This window comes from Pipra filicauda, unplaced genomic scaffold (assembly GCF_003945595.2).
Source record: "Pipra filicauda isolate LSUMZ 115617 unplaced genomic scaffold, ASM394559v2 scaffold148_size1903560_pilon, whole genome shotgun sequence".
Classification (NCBI taxonomy): domain Eukaryota; kingdom Metazoa; phylum Chordata; class Aves; order Passeriformes; family Pipridae; genus Pipra; species Pipra filicauda.
The window spans coordinates 523501-542885 of record NW_024103973.1 but is presented as its reverse complement, the minus strand read 5'-3'; the positions used below and the strand labels follow the sequence as shown (position 1 = coordinate 542885).

At 38.7% G+C, this 19385-nt stretch overlaps 1 protein-coding gene across 1 annotated transcript in view; it reads left to right on the top strand.

Moving 5' to 3' along the window:
• Positions 1 to 19385, top strand: part of FHIT (fragile histidine triad diadenosine triphosphatase) — a 546368-nt gene that overhangs the window by 134014 nt on the left and 392969 nt on the right. The window contains exon 3 of the mRNA XM_027723035.2: positions 11571 to 11692. Within this exon, the coding sequence (XP_027578836.1) occupies positions 11593 to 11692 (100 nt within the window). The 5' untranslated portion in view covers positions 11571 to 11592. The remainder of the gene's footprint in view (positions 1 to 11570; positions 11693 to 19385) is intronic.

The following is a 19385-nucleotide window of genomic DNA, read 5'->3' as shown; positions in this document are numbered from 1 at the left end:
TAAGTAGAAATACCTACTGGGTAGCTTGGGTAGGACATGTATCATGTAAATGACCCTTTAAATAATAAAGACTAGGCAAATTATATCCATTATTTAAGAGGTGCAATGAGAGTCCAAAGTTTTCATTGGAAATAACCCGATTATGCCCACCTCGTGTGAAATGTTTGATAGTGGTGCTGGAGCAGCCAGGGCTGTGGAACTGAGCTGGCAAACTGCTTTATGGGTTATGTGTCCTGTGGAGACCAGTGCAGGCTGAGGAATTCACCAATAAATCCCAGCTTCAGCCTCGACAAATGCCAGCCAAATTCTGGAAGCTACAGAGGGCTCTCCAGCTGAGTTCTCTGCCAGTTTGTCATACCTCAGCCTAAACATCCATCCTGCAGATTGGAGATTAAGATTTAATCATGTCTATAGATTTCTAATTACTCATGAGTATCTTATTAGAAAGCCTTGCTGGCAAGGAACTCCAAAGCACGTTCAGTAGATTATACCAAAATTTGTTCCTGAATTAGTTGCAGAACAGTCGTCTGGCACCCAATTCTTGTTCAAAATGTTAGCAGGTTTACTGAAAAATTATTCCAGTCCACCATGTGACCATAAATGTTTTTTAGTCTTGAAAAGTTAAAAGCAGTAATACTAAAACATTTTTTTGTTGATGCCTGAAGTGATGTGGCGTAGGAAAGAAAGCCAAAAAGACATCAAAACCATACAAAATTATTTACTTGGTTTATGGCTTGATTATGTGACTCATGCAGTTCTGTATGGTGAGTCTAGGTTAAAAAATAATCATAGAGACTGTTTTCTAAAAGGAAAAAACCCTCAGAAACCTTATGGTAGTTACAAATAGATGAAAATGCGTATTTTTCAGGATATTTGGCAATCATGGAGTAAAAAGCAAGCAGGAAAATGATGTGCATATACAGTTAAATGTGTAATTAGTACAAGCTACAACATACTTAAGACATAAGATAATTAAAATACTTGTATATATTGTGAGCACTTAAAAATTTTCCTGTTTAAAGAATTTTTCTAAGCATTCCTTAATCTTTTACTAAGGAAGGTGCAGGCCAGAATATTGGAAATGCAGGTTTAGGCCCTGTATCTCAATATCTTCCGCTTTGGTTTTGCTTTCTCTGTATTTCTACTGCCAGTATTACAGTGGAGGAAATGCCTTACTACATCAATTATTTTGAATTTTGACTTTGGGAATATTGTCAGGATTATCTTTGACTTCTCTTACATGTGTAAATCAATCAAAGGAGAAAATTCTGAAGTCCTGATTCAGAAAATAACCCGGTGAAGCTAGAAAACTATCTGATAGATTTTAGTGGTTGATTTGCTAAGAGCATCTGTCTATAGTGGGAAAAGATTCCTAAAGAGCAATTTGAGGTGAGAATTTAAACCCAAACTTCTCAGGATTATTATCTTACCCAACTAGATCTGGTGCCTGTGTGTATTAGATAACAGGAACGAGCAAGCCACTTGTTCTCAGCAGAAAATATCTTATGAAAAGGAGTGTCATATTCAGTAAATAGATGTATTTTAATATAACCCTACTAGGGTCGATTTTCTGCTGCCAGATATGAAAGATGTCCTGAAAAAAATAATCACATAAGACTGCCTGTATTTGCCTAAATTTAGTTGAGTCCTCATGTTCAGCATTATCTAACCAACCACAGAAAGCTGTAAGTAGGTTCCCGTCGTGCTTTAGTGCTGCTCTGACAGTGAGGAAGGGTTTGTTTCCTTTTCCAAAATTTGCTTATCCTTTCAGTTCCCTTGAACACTGTTATCATTCAACGTTACCTTCTCGGTGGAGGGCTTCCCAGTGCTCTGTGCAAAAATACAGAGAGCTCTGGTCCCTGCCACAGGTGTCTTTGAGAGATGCAGGGAAGTGGCCAGAAAGCAGGAATGTTATTTACCGTTTTCTGAACATATGGTCAAGTACATAGGGAGCATTTTGGGAAAATCAGAGGGACAACATGTGCAGGGAGGGGAAGTTAAACCTAGAAAAGTGTTCTTTGCTTGCAGTTTGCAGTTCTACTGGTTTAAATAAACCAGAAATACAAGTCACACATGCTTGCATTTTGCCAGCGCCTATTGTATAAACTTTGTCCAAAGCATCTGCCAAATTTCAGCATTAGAACAGCACTTTTAACTGTGCACTGTGTAATTAGACATGTGCCTGTGCCATGGTGGTTCTGTAATTAGACTGTACAGTTGTAACAGGCCATTTTAGGGCAGTGGCCTTGACCTGCTCTTTCTGTTGGGAGCATCTTTTCCCTCCCAGGTGTAGCCCAGGGTGCTGGGCAGCAGCCAGGGTGCACCCCTGGGCTCACCCCAGGCATCAGCCTCAGTTACCCACAGCACTGCTGGAATCACCTGCCTGGGATACTCTCAGGGCCTTGGGGGAGAGCTCTCATTCTTGGGGGGAGAACAAAGGTGCGGACATAAATCCTTTGAAATGAGGCTTCATTAATTCTATGGAACAATTTGGTTTAAGTGTTTTTATTTTGAAGAGCAAGCATATATATGAAATGCTAAAATGAGAGCTAATGGGATGTCTTAAAGATTCCAGCATCTAGAAATAAATGTAAATGCACTGTACATAAATGTAAAGAACCCACTGTCTAGTATTATTAGTTATATATAAATGTAAATCTGACAATAAATTTTCATTACATTACTATTTTCATCTATATGCCTGAGGAATTGTTAAACTAAGTACAGTGTCTGCATTTTCCTCTAAATGCTTGTGTTACATTTATTAATTCAGGAAGCTAAAATGCTTGTGGAGATACTTGGGTATCACAGGAATTGCTCTAAATGGAACAAATTCAAATTCATAGTATTACGAAAAAAACATGGTCTAATAATAACACATTGCATTCAAAATTAAAGTCTGGACAAAAGGATGAAAGAACAAGATACAGAAAATATCTGTATGCACCTTTGGAAGTGTATACTGATTCAGAAGGGCTTCTGAAGCGATGTAGGTGTTTCCTCAGTGACAGAAGGTGTAAAGTTCTGGGCAGTGTTTGAAAACTTGCCATCCAGCATCTCTGGCTCATTGCACTTTTCTTTGTGTGGACTTGTGCTGGCCCTGAGCCGTGTGCACCATCCTTTTGCCAGAGCACACCCTGTGCTCACCCTCCCTCCCTCTCTCTCCTTCTGATGGTACTTTGGTTTATACCATCATAGAATTTGGGAAAGAGTCATTTCTCTCTTCTCCCCATGGACTTTTTTTACTCCTCGAATCTTTTCCCTTGGCTCCCTGCAGCTTTTCCTCTGCAGCTCTATTTGCCCCATTTCTGCTCTCCAATACTATAGATGTCCAAATTGAATTCACTCAGAGGAAATAGTGAGCCACTTCAGGGGAAGGCTTAGTTTTGGTGCGTGTTTCTAAAGCCTATAAAGTGACTTTATGTAGCACTATAGAAGTAATAATAAAAAAAAACAAACTAAAACACGACAGCTTTTTCTTTGCTCCCCATTTTTAAAGCCAACTTTTTTTCCACTGAAGGGTACCGCAAAAGAACATTCCTAGTTGTTCCATCATGTCAGCTATCTTAGTTTGTAACCTCAAAAGAAATGAGCTTAAGCTCAAGTGTTTCAATGTGCAATGTGTTGGTCTCTATAGCGACCTTCCTCCCCCAACTCTCCTTTTGCTGGGGTAGAGTTTTCCTTACACTTATATATCTCAAGAGATGTCACATTTTTTTATTGCTCCTGTAGCATGTAATGTAGCCCTAGGTAGCCACACTAGAAAAGAAGGATTTTCACAGTATAATTTCTGCCATTTACTGCATACTGTGGAGCATTTTCTTAATTTTTTTTCCTTTTCTGCCTTTCACCTTTCTGCTTTAAAAAATGACATGACGGATATTAATATTTTTCCTTAATAAAAATGTATTTCCCCTTGATCTTAGTTTTGGTAATACATTATTCAGTGTTCCTTCTTAATGAAAGCCATTGGTTGTTCCATTACTCACAGCAGTTATTACAGCACTAAAGGTCTCGTTCATCAGAATGACTTGCAGAGGCAAATCCAAACCCCTGAGTGCTCCATGCATCAGGGTAATAGCTGTGGTGCATGCAAGTTATTAAAAAAAATTAAAATATAATGTGTGTTTCTTTGTTTTCTTTCATTTTTTTCCCTAACACTGGGGAAAGATCTGTGAACATCATTTATTTTATTGCCTGTGTGTGCTTGTGCATACTCTGCTCTCTCAGTAGAAGTCATTGAGGAGGTGGACCTACTGATCGTGTCCCATTTCGTAAAACATCCTGCTTAAAATCACGGATGTAGAACATGGATTCTGAGTTGTTCTTAGTTATCAGACTTTTCTTTGGATTCCTGTCATTTTGTTGGATAACAATAGAAGGAGGTATTGTAATCTTAGATGATCTTTGCTGGTATGAGGAAAAACGGGCACAGGTGTCTAGCAGAGAAGATTGGGAGAAGCTCTTGATCAAATCTTGGGATTGGGATTCTGTATTAAAGATAACTTCTGTAATATTGTGGTGTGTTGAGTTCATGCATTCTGGCATAAGCTGGACATAAACCAACTGCAATATAATGCAAGACAGCAATTTTATTTCATGGTAGTCATCATAAAAGTTTTTTTAAGAAAGCAAAGTTATAGGTCTAGCTGACGTGTCAAAACAGAAAAAAAAATTATGTGTAAATTTTGGAAATGTGTGGAGAAGTTGAGCTGTTACCTGAGCACAGAGGCAAACAAGAGCTTCCACTGCCAGAATTATTTTTGCAGCATGGTTAAATGGTATTTGAGTCATCTTCTAAGGAACACAGTGTACATGTGGACACTTGAAGAATGTAGAGCATGTTTAGCACTTTCATGGCTCTTCTAAACCCTCATTCTTCTCTGAGTTTAATGTATTATACAGTTCTTTTGCCTGTACAAACCTTTTCATTTATTGTTTATAACTTTGCACTCTTTACCTGAATTGTAAGAAAGAAACAAGTTGGCCTAATTTGTATTCCAAAATGCTTGCTATAGAAATGGATTTGACAAGTACTTCTACATCATTTAAAAATATTTATGCCCTCTCCATGTATTATGGATGGTATATAGCTTTTGATGTCTAGCTTGATTCTGCATTTGTTGATTAACTTGTCAATGTTGTGATTGCTTTACAGTGTTGCTGCAAAGTGGTTCACTTGCTTTTAGGTGTCTGCATCCTTCTTGGTCAACAAAGATCCCAGTGTCTGAAGTTTGAGTTGGTTTTGAGGGGGTTTTGGGTATCTTGGGAGCAGAGGGAAGGCCGGTTTTGGTTTTTTAAGTTAATTTTATTTTTGGTTTGTTTGTTGGGGGGTTGGTTTGTTTGTTTGTTTGTTTGAAGACTGTAAATATCATGACAATGATGGACCAGACAACTTGGAAATAGGAAACTGAGGACAAACTTACATACATATGCCAGTGTGCACCTACATGTTACCTTAGCAGGTGCAGTAGACAAGCTTGAAGAGAAGCAATTTTGAAAAAAAAAATGTGCAAAGTTTACTTTTAAAATAAATCATGCAACTAGAACATGCTAGTATTTTATTTGACCTGTAGCTTTGAAATAGGATAACTTCTTTGTTTGAGTTCTCTGCATCTTCTGCTTTAAATATGTTGAGGGCTGGCCCCATTGCACAAAGGGTGTTGAGACAGGTTTGAGGACAATGCAGCTTTCCTGGCAGGAGCCAGAGGTGAAGATGTACATCAGCTCCCTGGTGGGGGGCAGAAGAGCCAAAATACTGGTGTGTGGTCAGCACTGTTTTAGTCACAAAACCAAAACACAGCACCACACTGGCTGCTGTGAGGGAAACCCCATCGCAGTCAGACCCGGTACATTTGGGAACTGTCTGGTTTTCGTCAGGATCTGCTTGTTCATCAGACCTCTCTCAGGTTCCTGCTCTTCATGGTGTTGTTGTTCAGTGGTGCTGTGCTCAGGGTTGGTGCTGCTCGGTCACTGAGCTTTGTGGAGTCTCGTTCTTGGGTTCTCTGGTGGAACCCAACAGCTACAAACCCGCAGGGGAAGGGACAATTCTCATGGTGGTCACGGTCGTGCCCTATGAAAACATGCTGTAACAGCAACATCAAGGCTTCCAGGCAAAACTGGGAGAGAGCAGAATGGAAAATCCTGCCTGAGAGGTGCTGTGAAATGCTGCTGCAGGTCAGGTGAGGGGGAATAGACCTGCAAGGGGAGGCAGGTTGTGGGATTGCAAATGGATGGCCCTTGGCATCATCCACACTCAGGTGCTTAGGTAGTATGTAACAGACCTCAGGCTATTTTCATTTTGTGTAGATAATTTAGCTAGGTTGGCCATGCTAAGAAAATGGCCATATATTTAAACTAATAATTTTGATGTTTTCTTCCCTGCTAGATTAAATAGGGGAAGCCACGTGTAGTGGATTCGAGTCTATCATAATCTGCCTGTGATGGGAGAAATTGGTCCTTGTCAACACCCCAGGATTGGTTGCATGCATCATGTTTAATGGGCTTTCTGTTCAGCAGCTTCTGTGGGTGGTGGAAATGGAAAATAATCCACACAAGCTTTTCCCTTCAGCCTCGTGTAGAGCATTAAATACCATACCATGCAGAGAATCTAGGCTATGGCTGTCAAAGATACTTGAGCACCTTTTCTAGCTTTGTGATTCTTCTTGGCTTTTTCAGAACAGGAATAGCAGTAGCATGTGATGTTTTGGCTCACTGAGAAGGAGAGGGGTTTTTAGTTAGGGACCATTTTCTGGAACTGGAAGAATGCAAAATATGTAGCTGAATGTTGTGTGAGGGTGGGGTTGAAGGATGCTGAGATATAAAGCTGCTCTAGGGACAAAGGGCTATTAGAAAAACTAGGTGATTTTAGAATAAAATAATTTCCTTTTGTTAGTGTTTTTAGGAATTCTTTGATCAAAATGTCAAATCATGGCTGCTAGCAACAAGGACATTCATGTGTTTGAGTCAAATGAGTAACATTCTGACTTGAGTGGATTTCATCCTCACAAAGTGGCAGTGATGGGAGGGAAGAAATTACAAATTATAAGTCATGACGAGAGGGGAGGTAGCACATAGGGCAGGTCTTCATTGTACATTACTTCTTGAACATGGTGCAGGATTCAGATGTCTAAGTAGGAATATAACTTTCCCATAATCAAACCTTTGAGAGGAAACAATGCCAAAGATTCATATAAGGATATAGTTTTGTAGGATAAAGGGCAGCCTAGAAAATGGGATTGAAAAATCTGAAGTCAACCATAAACATCCTTTACTGTAGAGGTACTTTGTTCTCTTAACTAGAATGTGTGACATAAGTTGTCTTATCTTGTTGAATTTAAGAAAAACACCCAAATTTTTAAGACCTTAAAAAAATAATAATAAGTTGTTTTTATTTTGCCACATAAATTTGCAGTGTTTTTATACTGAAATTGAGTAGCAGAATTAGGAATGTCAAAATTAATGAGCAGATGACGCTGATGTGGTAAAACAACAAACTTTAAAATTTAAGAATACTCCTGGGATTGTTCTAAAATAGTCCTTTCTATTAGCACAGAGAGCTAATGGGGTTGTAATTGGTTTCCTTTAATACACACATGTTAAGTTAGCAGCCCATTTTGCATTATCTTGTCTTCTCCCACTACAACCAGATGTGCAGCTTTCCTAGAACTGCGCTCATGGGATTGCTCAGCAGAAGCCTCGAGCTTGGTTCCCAGCAGGGGCTGATCTCAACACCTTGTTGTTAAGGACAAGTAGTTGTGTGGTAAAATAAAGAGGCACCTTGGAGTAGCAGCACCATCTCAATTAAGCATCCAATTGGGAGGTCTCTGGCAGCAGGAAGAGAACCTTAAAGAATTAGTGCCATCATTCCTTATAATCAGTACAGAGAAAGGAACTTCCAACAGTTCTCCAGGTCTCTGATTCTAGAGATGGCATGTAACAAACAGGCACTGATCTTGATGTCCTAAGGACCTGCATTTAGGTGAACTTCTATTCAGAGTTCTCCCTGTGTGTTTGACACCAATGATTCTCCTGCTTAGGGTGTTTAAAAGCTGAAGCACAAACCAGAGCCCCTGACCTCCAACACCAAATAAACTTGGAGAATTGAGACCAAGTTTAGATTTCCTCTCAAAAATACGTTTAATATATGAGCAGTATTTATATAGGCTGGGCAAATGCAATGTGCCTTTTGAACTTTTACAAGACTATAATAATAATTGAAAATATTTCAGTGTATCTCAAGATTTTTCTTAATTTAAGCATTCTTATTTTGTAATGTAGAATTCCAGTGTCTGTTTTTTTTCTAGCATGAGTTATATAGATTTGAGGTCTGTTGTGGCTGTAAAATTAGTTATGTTATGTTACTTGTTATGTTAGCCTTTAATACTGTATTCCCACCTAAAACTGCAGTAACACAGCTTGAAGGGAATTTAATTAGGAAAATGAGGCAGATGAAATAGGCAATGTAATGTATATCTGCAATATGAAGAAGAGTAAATACACTTTTCATCTGAATAGTCAGAATAGAAGCTGTGTTAAACTGGGCTGAAATTTAATCAGAAATGGATTTCTTTTATTTTCTAACATTACTATGTAATTGTGCTCCTTATTACTGGGGATTAGAAAGACTACTATCATTAAAGAAGAAACATCTTTCACCAATTATATTTAGTTTCTGTTTTATCTGGCACTGACCTTCTCTTTATGCAAAAAGTGGAGCTCCCTGGAGGAACAGATGTAGTGCAGTGATTCCAATCCCCTGGGAAACCTCGAGCACGCACTGTTTGCCTCTCATGACCTGAGTGCCCCCGTGCTGGGTGGATTCCTGCTTGTTTGCAGGCCATCCAAGCAATGAGCAGGTGGAATTCACAGGACTAAAAACTTTCCTGCCTCGCTGCGCTCTGGAATATTCCAGTGGATTTTGCAGTTGTACCCATCCCTTGTTTCCCCGAGGTGTTCTGCAGCGTTTGTGTCGGTGCCAAGCGCCGACGATCGCGCTTTACAGAGAAACACAGAGCGTCACCGGGGCAGAAAACAGCTTGAGTAATATATAAGAGATCATAAATAATTGTTTAAGAAAAAGAATTCCCACAGTCCCTTCTCGGAATTGGAGAGAGCAGCACTGGGAAGTCTGCAGCATCACACAGCACAGCCAATGCAAGTGACACATTTGCTTGAAACACATGCTGTATTTCTTTAGTCTGAATTAAGAGATAGAAATATGTTATTCAGGTACATTATTGTGTAGTAAGCAAATAGAAATGGTTTTAACATGTGCATTAATTCTGTGTATGAGATTTTAAAATGTTTATTAGTTCTAGATCAACCCACTTGGGCTGTAACGTGATTCTTCAAACTGTTGCTTAGAGAGGTATGAGATTAGTGCTTTTACTTTACTGCTTTTTATAACTTTTTTAAACAAGATTGGCTGTGAAATAAGTGAAGATGCATGTGGTAGGTGTATGATGAATTCACGGTTTAGGCAACCTGATTTTGCCTAAGGTCACCGACCTTATTCTACTACTGTTTGTTATTTTTTGCCTATGGCAGCAAAAAACCAAAGGACTTCTCCTGGTGATTACCAAAATCTCAAGTTCTCTCCCTCCTTAAATCAAATTTCAAAGCATCAGATTTGAAATTCAGCCTCTCATAAAGCCTTTGTTCTGTGTTTAAGTCTGTTCCGTGCCTCTGGACATTGTTTTTATTTATCAGTGTTTTGGAAGACGGAATAAGAAATGATTGGTAATACTCTTATTTCTGTCCATAGCATTGCCAGATGCAGGGGCAGGTGTGGTGGTATATTTGATTTTCCAGCTACTGGAGACACCAGCTTAGTTTCATCACTGGATGGTAGTCCAGGCCATAGAATGTGTTTTGCTCCTTTATCAGAAACATTACCTTCATTGCAAAAAGAACCATGTCTTTTTTTTGTATCAGGTAAAAACATTCTTGAATGTTTTAATTGGAATGAAAATCCCCCGCGGGGGGTTGCTGATGGGCTGCTTAAGAGAAATGAGGAAGATTGATTGAAGGTCCTAATAGTTATTTTTCTCAAGCATCAGCACAAGATAGCAGGTGTTTCCTCTGCTAAGCAATTCTTTTAGTTGCTAAAAAGACTTGATTTTTGTATGTTGTCAGGTTTCAGGTTTAATATATGCTAAGGGACACATCTCAGACACTTAATCTTCTGTTGACTTTGTGGGGAAAAAAATTGTAGAACTTTTTCAGATCTTTGAAACAGGTGTAGTTAAATCTCCACTTTTCTGTGGTCTGCTCAAGGATTTCCTTTAATCTGTGATTTTCAAAAATAAAACAAGACATGGTGCCCACTTAGAGAATGTTTATTACTTGGAAATGTAGTCATCTGATTTGTTACTGTGTCTTATACTAAGATTTATACATGTTTTTCTGGTGTAAAGCCTGACTGGATGCATCTGCTATCCTTAATTTAATTTAGTTAAATTCTTCTGTGGAATCAGTTAGCTACAAATTCAGAAGTTCCTTTCTAAGAACAGATATTTCTCAAAGACACTTTCAAAGTGTGTGCACTTAGAGGGGTTGTTATGTGTACTTCATGGGAGTAGATAAAGGAGCGGGATGTTAAATTAGAATAAATCTCAGCTTAAGAGCCAGGTTGGGTTTTACTGAACACAGCAAGCTTCAAGAAAAGAACGGCTACAAAAGACCCTCCGTGACTCTCACAGTGGATTTCCCCATCTGGAGCAACATATAAAACTGAATTTCCTGATTAGTCACTTGGTTCAAGCAGGGCAATGTTAGTGTAATGCTTCCGATGTGTCTGAAGTATTGTCACAGGAAATTCATCATTACTTCATATTTTACCCTGCAGTACCCTGGATATTTCTGACTGCATTAAATACTTTAAATACTCTAGGGCTTAAAGACCTAAAATAGAAACTGTTAGGATTGTGCCTTAGCTATTTAAGAGGGATTTTCATTCTCATCAGGAGGAGAAAAAATTTTAGTGAATGAAAATGGAATTCTCTGAGCTTCTGTAAGAGAAAATGTGATCTTCACATTCCAGTTGCTCAAGCTAGAATGTGTGGATGGAAAATGAATAAATACACTTTCCTTAGGTTGCTGGTGTTTCTTCAGTTGAGGTATTTAGTGGAGAGATTGATTTAGAAAATGTGGTCTATTTGGTAAGTCCTGTGTGCATTGATTTGCATTGTGGCAAAAAGCTTGTGAAATCCTATTTGTGCTTTTCCAAGAACATATGTTCCAGATGTACACAATGCAGGACAAACGAAAGCAGGAGGGAGTAATTACGATTTCTGTTTAGAATTTTGTAGTCCTGCCAAGAAGGTGAGAAAAGGGTTTAAGAAATTATATGTAAAATTTTTGCTGTGGACGGGAGCCTTTTCCAACACCCCTTCAAAGAAGTGATACTTTTAGGAAAACCCTAACAACCATTCCAGGACATCCAGTGCCTCGATGAGCCCAGGAGGCACTTTCTGTTGGAAGCTGCCTGGACAATTTGTTTGTCCTATTGCTGTTGTTTGGAAAGGCAGAGTCAGTCCCTTAATTATCTCCACTCTCGTGGCTTTCAGACCCTGAAGGTTGACGTCCGTCATGCTGAGGTTCGGGCAGCACCTCATCAAGCCCTCCGTGGTCTTCCTGAAGACTGAGCTCTCCTTTGCTCTGGTGAACCGCAGGCCGGTGGTCCCAGGCCGTATCCTTTGGCTGGCTGTGCTCCTGGGAAAAGCGGGAGGAACGCAGAGTGCTCGCAAGGCCAGGTAGGATGCGCCACGGGTTCGCTCTGAAACCAGGCAGTGGAACGGGAGAGCCTTGATCAGTGTTGCAGAACTGCCGAAAACAGTTGCTAAGCAACTGTGACCTTCGAGGTGAATTTCTATTGACCTTTTCACCACAGAAGATGTATAAACAACCAGGTGCTACTGAAAGCGTTTTAAAGTGTATCTGAGGTGGTACTGTTTAAATTTCATATTATGCTAAATAACACATCCCGCTTCCCTTTTAATAATGTCACTTATTTTCAGATGTGGTAACTTTTTCATGGAGAATTTTCAGCTTCTCCTGGCTAAATGCACACCATTTGTCAAGTGGCAGTAGGATCCTTTATGAAGACTTTTTTTTTTTTTTTTTTTTTTTTTTTGAGGGGGGACAGATTGCTTTGATTAATTTAGGTAGGAATGAATTAAATAAACCATCTGTATAGTGCACACATTTCGTGATGAAAAAGTGAAGCCCCACGTTGTAAGTAAAATTCTCAAGTTAGAAACTTTATAGGAACTTGATGCTAAATGAGCCTATTTAGGGTATTTTGTAGTGTGGTGTGTTATTTTCCAGTCAAAACTCTACTGCTCCAGAATTTGTGCTGCTTTCATTGACTGGAGGTGCAATTTTTCAGAGATGATCAAGATGGATCACTTTTCCTATAGAGGTTCATGGTAAAATTTTAGTAGGAACTCAGGCAATGACTGAATGTTTCAGGAAAAGAAGGAAGTTGTCTGGAGTTTATTGAAAGTTTTCTTTTTGTTCTGTAGCTTTATGTTGTTTCTTTCATAATTTAACGTATAATTTAGAGTTTAGTAAACTTGAATATATTTTTTAAAGTCACAAATGTATTTCTTCTGAGATGGAACCTTCCTCTCCTCCTATCACTTCTATAGATTATAGTTGTTCAATATTGAACTTTTCTCTCCACCTGCTTTAAATGGTCTTTGTGTGTACCAGCAGTCAGATTATTTGGTTATAAATGCATGGCAAAGATGCACAGACTTCATAGAAACGTCAGAGGTGTTACTGTCTCACCAGTATATTTTAATGAATTAAATTAACAGTATTTCTGAACTTCAAGTTTCTGGAATACCTGGCATAAATCAATGTGATTTACAGATTTGTCATAATAAATCTTTGTCATTTTCAAAGCTGTATAAAGACAATATCACATCAGTCACTGTGTGATGCAGAGCCCGAAAATGCCCGGGCAGTATGTTGGTTTATGCATTGTCTGGATCAGAGAGTAAATAAAATGTTTCCTTTTCTTCATGTGAAGGTGTTAAAAATAATATGAACACTTGTTTTTGAATTAATCAGTTAAGTGAGCAATTGCATCTGTTGTTAAAAATAGAGTATTTCAGATGAAGGATACTTGTTTTAAAGTTTTGTGAGCACCTAGTAATGACAATTTAAGGAGCCTATAAAACTTAATTATTATAAGCTTCTCTCCTTCTTAAATAATTAAAGATTATAAACTCTAGTTGTATAGTTATTGCTGACTTTTGGCAGATACATTTATTTGCTCAGGGTTTAGCTTTGTTATCCCATAATGAGTATTGCAGCGTATTTTATAGTGTCACATTGTTTTAATAGCTTATGTGTTGTAATATATAATGTAGTCTTTGTTTCTCCATTGAATAAATGTTCAGGTAATAAAAACCCAACCCTTTTCCTTTCTCATTACAATATGAAAAAATTAGAGATCTTGATACAAAGACTAGAATACAGTATGTAAAATAGAGCAATTTGCAGTTGTAAGCCTTTAAAATGTCTGTATAATGCAGCATTCATCTTGAGACCTGGCAATAACAAGTGTATTTTCTTTGTTTTATTGCAATAATTTTATCTACCTTGTCTTTGGCACACATATGACATTCTTTTTCTCTTTTTTTTTTTTCAGTAGAAAATAAAATATTAATGTATGTGAATTAGAGAGACAAAGGAAATCAGTTGGAAAGCCAGCTCACTCCAGGTGGTGGCTTTAATTAACTAGTAAGGTTGAAATTCCATCTTGAAACAGAACATAGGATTGGAGCTGTGAATTGGCTGTGATAGTTTTAAAATAAAATTCAGTCAGAATGGTCTTGTGGAGTTTGGTGTTTGTGATTTGAGCAGGCTGGTTCAGTTCACACATTGCAAAGTTTGGTGTTATTTCCAGCTGCCAATCCTGTGAATTTAGATTGACACTTCAGAGGCAAACTGTGCTAATAGAACCCAAAAGTAGGTAGAGTAAGAACACAATGTTTATGGTAAGGGAAGAGTTCTCCTGTTCCTGGACAGAGCTGCCTCATTCGGCCCTGCGTTAGACCTGATGGGTGCACACGAGTTCATGGACTCAGGACCCTGTTTGTGTTGGGATCCCTTTCAGTGATTATTGCAGATTCTTGAATAGAAAGGAATTGGGATCTTAAGTAAGGAACTGGGATATCTTAAGATATCCCTTGAGTAAGGTGATATCTCCCATTACATTCAGTGTGTAGGCTACAATATGGGCATGTGCTTGACAGGAGGAAACTTATTCACCTCTTTTGTCTCAACCAAATGGAGAAGAGCTAAATGTGGTGAGTGTGCAGGATTAGTGTGTGTTCCCCTCAGGACCAATCCCTTTGCTGTCACCTAATAGGGAAATGTTAAAGCTCAGAGGGGTGTGACCACAGTCTGACTGAAGACATCATCACTCAACTCCCATGACAAAATGAGGGGTCTGTGACTGCTCTGCTCTTCCCTGGAGTTCAACCCCTGCCCCTTCTACTTGTCTGATTTCAGAGCAGGGAGTCACATGGGATTGGGGACAGTTTTGATCAATGAGACACTGTTTTTTGGGCTGTACTTTTGTGAGGGTTTTCTGTTTTGTACAGAAATTGTATGACTTTTTTTGCTAATGCCTGTGCATTTTGAAGGAGCCAGGAGTCTAGTTGGGAACATGAGTGCTGTGTGCAGTGCACATCTTGGCAGCAAGTGGGAGTGGTGGGGAAGTGAGCTGGTTATTCTGTAAGCTTGCTGGGATGTTTACCCATATTCAGGTACCAATACCCTTTTTTTATGAAAAGTAGAGTCCTTGTTTCCTCTCAGTTCTGTAACTTGCTGCTCTGCAGAGAGTGATTGTGAAAAAAAGTCATTTGTGACTCTGTTGAACAGCAATGTGGTTGTTTTGGAGAAGGCAGCTATTCAATAGCTGGAGCAGGGTAGGGATGTGTATAGTCAGCAAATGCATTGTTTCTGTCACACAAAAGGCCCAAGACAAACTGATCAGCTCATGTAACCAGCATGAGCTGAGCTTCTGCTTGGCTTCTTGAATGATTTCGTTCAGAGCTTCCACAGTTCCACAGAACAGAACTGTGGCTGTTTTAAACAAATTCCATCTCCTCTTTGACATGGACTTTTTTGCTTTAACATGGTAACAAATACTTTGTGAATGACCTACCATTTTATTGATGTTTTCCTCACCCTGCACCAGAGCTTTACAAGGTTTTGCTCACATCTTCAATAAATATGAACTGTTTTTTATCACTGCCTTTCTCATGGCATTGTGCAGGGTACTTGCTTTCATCTTGTGTTAAACGTGAAAAATGAATTTGAACATTAGCAGAATCCATTTGGAGACCAGGACTTTTTATTATAAATAAAATTATTCATTTGTTATGTCCAATTTTTTTTTCAACAGACAAGGTATTGATCTTTGGATTTGTGTTCAGGATGCCGTAAGAAGAACTAGCACAAAAGGAACACAGCAACATTTGTAAATTGATTGAATGCAATATGTAATGACAGAGACAAACATCAGATCTATGGCTATACTATATTATACAAAGCATTTTTCAGCAGTTTATTGAATTGGTTATTAAAAGGAACAGGCTTCCCAGCTGGGAACAACAAGCTGAGGGTTATTGGGACCAAGTAATTTTAGAGAAATTTGTGGTGGCCAGCTTGGCTCCCTTACTGAGGGCACATATATGTGTTCATAATAAATTATAATAAATACTTTATCACAACTTTTCAAATGGGATTGATTATGAAAAAGTTCTTCTATTTAAAAAAAGAAAAAAGGAAACAAAAAAAGGCACTTGAACTGTTACATGCTGAATTCTGCTGGACTACTTAGTATTGCTGTTTTCATAGAATTCCAATTTTTCCCCACCAGAAAGTATTCTGGTTGTGGGGAATGGACCATATATAAAAACCCAAAGCATGGGATGTTTTCTGACAACTTCATCCCTATATGGAGTTAATGGTCATTGTTTGTCGCCGAGACAGTTGTGGTGTTCTGTGAGTTATTGCAGCTTGTTCCTTTTATTAATGAGTAGAGAAAACATTAGTTGAACCAGATGCTCCTTCAAAGACTTCTCCCAGCCCGAGCTGCAGTGTGGCTGTTCTGGCTCTGCTGCCGGGGTGGGAGGGAGCCGGGGTCAGGCAATGTGAGAGCAGCAGCTGCTCTGAGCTCCCCTGTCACCTGCTGTCAGAATCGCTGTACTACTCGAGACTGCCACAAATGTTGTCATAATGCTTTCCTTGGAAGTTTTGCAGTTCAAAAGAAACAATCCTTTTGATTAATGTTGTTTCTTAATATATTTTAAAAGTAGTTTTTAATTTAGCTACAGTCCTGACAGAATTTCCATTGAAGATAGTGCACTGGCTCTGGAAAGAAAAGTAGTATTCTCTCACCAGGTTTTGTGGGAAACCATGATATTTATCATTTATATGAAATTTTAATTCTTCATAAAGTTACAGAGCTGCTGTTTGTTACGATTTAGTTACTTTGTACCTTGCATGTTTATCACATCTATATTTATGCCACATAATTATGAATTTTATCGGGTTTAGCCCAAACAAGTATTAATATTTGCCATAAAACTTAGATTTAGAAAATAAAATTCAGTTATAGTGCAGAATATATGAATTTTTATCTACATATTGCAATAATTTATGCTGCACAATTGCAACTACCTGTTAGACATATCTAACCCTGTGGGAAAGTATTCTTTAGTGCTCATTACAGAAGTTTCCTATGTATTACTATTATTACTAGTTTGTTTAGCACAATGTTAAGAAGCAATCATACTCCTTTTAGCTCTTTTAATGAAGAGCTAAAAATAGGGCTGTTTGGTAAAGATTTTGTAACTTAAGTATGATGCTGGAGATGGCAAGGGAATCACATGGAGACAGAAAATGTTATTTGGTACAATATGGACTGGACTACCTATATGAATTCCTCAAAATGTCTTGTAACTTTAGAAGAAGAAAATACTAGGAAGAGGATGCAATACCTTTGCTGGTGCAGAAAAAATGGGAAGAGCAGATATAAATGATAGATCTTATTTGAAAATGTGAGGGAAGTATAGAATATATCTCTTCATCAGGAATGCAGAGAAGATTTGGACTTACTTTATGTATAATCAGTATTTGGTAAGTTCTTTTTGAGATACCAGACTGAAGCTGTTGAACATCAGTGAAAATTCCCAAGTTTTTTAACTCAAATCCCAAATAAAGCTGTTCCATGACTCCTCCTTATCTGAGCAGTCCTGATCCCTCCAATGGGACTTACTAATGCCTTATAATGTTTACTTGCACAAATGAGAGTAACAAAACCAGTTCCTGTGCTTAATCATTTGTAGCTGAATTAAGCTGTGTTGTGCAGAGGGTGAGGAGTGGGGCTGCACCCTTGGCAGCAGCAGGCCTGTAAATCAGCTTTGCCTGGTGGAAAAAGGTTCTCCTCAAACAGCCCAAAGCAGGACTGCTCCGTGTATGCAAACCACTTGAACTTACTGGTGGTAGAGAGGCCACTTAATTATCTCAGGCCTGGAGTCATTTTGTTTGCAGTCTCCAAACAAAGGGATGGTGTTTGACTCGAATTGAGAAATGCTGCTTGTGAAGATAACAGATTCAGGGCTCTGTGCACAAAAGCTTGTCTGTCTGACTTATTTGTGGGCATGGACTTAACTGTCTCATTTGGGCTGATAAAAATGCTTGCTTTCCCTTCAAATCTTGTCTTGCTTGAAAGGTGCTCACTGTTGAAGGAGGATGTACTTCACCAGATATATTATTCTGCTTGAATTGTTATAGTTGCATTTATATACTGGTATTGATGAAAATCCCTTTATAAATGCTTTGTGCCAATATTGTAAACAGAAAGGAAAAAAATGAAAGTAATGAAATCAGAAATATTTCTTGCTGATTTGCAAATGGAGTAAGTTACCAATTAAATTATTCATTTACGTGTATTCAGCAGATTAGCGGTAAGAATTTCTCATTCTACATTGGAAGAGGTGTTGGAAAAGCTGTCTTAAGGCCACATCTGGGAGAGGCAGTAGATCCTAGGCTGGAGCCTGGTGCATCTTACAAATGTCATGGAGGGATGAGCAGTCTTTTATTAGTCATGTGTTGAACCAACCTTCAAACCTGAATGAGAAATCTGAAACATGGGCTTGTAAGCTGTGTTTCATAATAGGTTGCATCTGTGCAATTAAATTTCTTGACTACATTGTTAACACATACTAAAATCCAGCAAAAAAATTTCAGTTCCATTTTTGTCCTGTCCCTTTTATTCACCTTTCATCATCATCATTGATTGGAACTTATAAGTGGCTTAAACCACGTTATGCATGAACCTCTCTACTGCTGTGTGTGTTTCAGGGGCACTCACTGCACAGTTCTGAAGGTGTGTTACTAATGTGTGTCTTCTAAAAGTGGAACTGTCTGTCCTTATGAGATCCAGGGACATGCAGAAGAATTCCCATTTTGTCATGTTTACCCTCATTATTGATTTGCAAAGCATGTTAGCATTTTAACATTGACTTCCAGCTATAGTTTTATGGTATCTGACTTAATTTGCTTTGAAGTTCCTGTCATTGGGGTGACAGAGATATCTGGTAAAAAGAATTTATTTCAGCATAGCAAGAAACCTGGCCAAGTGTTTAGTGAGAAAAGCCTCATTCTAAGGAGCTGGAAAAAGTCAAGTCTAAAAGACAGAGGAGCAAAGCAACGTAGAAGGATGTAAAATTAAGAGATAGCAAACTTTTGTATGAAAAGTGTCAGGGAAACTGAGGCAGGGGGTAGAAAAGGTAAAACCTCCAAGCCTCCTTTGAGGTTTAACACAATAATTGGCATTCTTGTTTAAAAACCTGTGAAGTCCTGTTCATCTTACTGCTCTCTACCTGAAAGGAGGTTGTAGCCTGGTGGGGGTCAGTGTGTCCTCCCCAGGAACAAGCAAGGGGACAAGAGGAAACAGCCTGAAGTTGTGCTGGGTGGGTGGGGTGGGTGAATGTATTAAACTGCACATTTGGAAGAATGCCTTCATCAAAAGGGTGGTCAAGCACTGGCACAGCTGCCAGGGCAGTGGTGGAGTCACCATCCCTGGAGGGCTTTAAATGATGTGTAGATGTGGCTCTCAGGGACATGGTTTAGTGGTGGGCTTGGCAGTGCTGGGTTAATGGTTGGACTGGATGATCTTAGAGGTCTTCTCCAACCTAAACAGTTCTATGATTCTATAAGTAATGAATCCTTTTAGCCCAGCGCTTATTTTCTAGTCTAGTAGAGAGCAAATTTGTAATTGGTGTGGTTATTGAACAAACCTGTAATTTTATCCTTTTTTCACATCAGTAAAACCCAAACAAATAAATGGATGA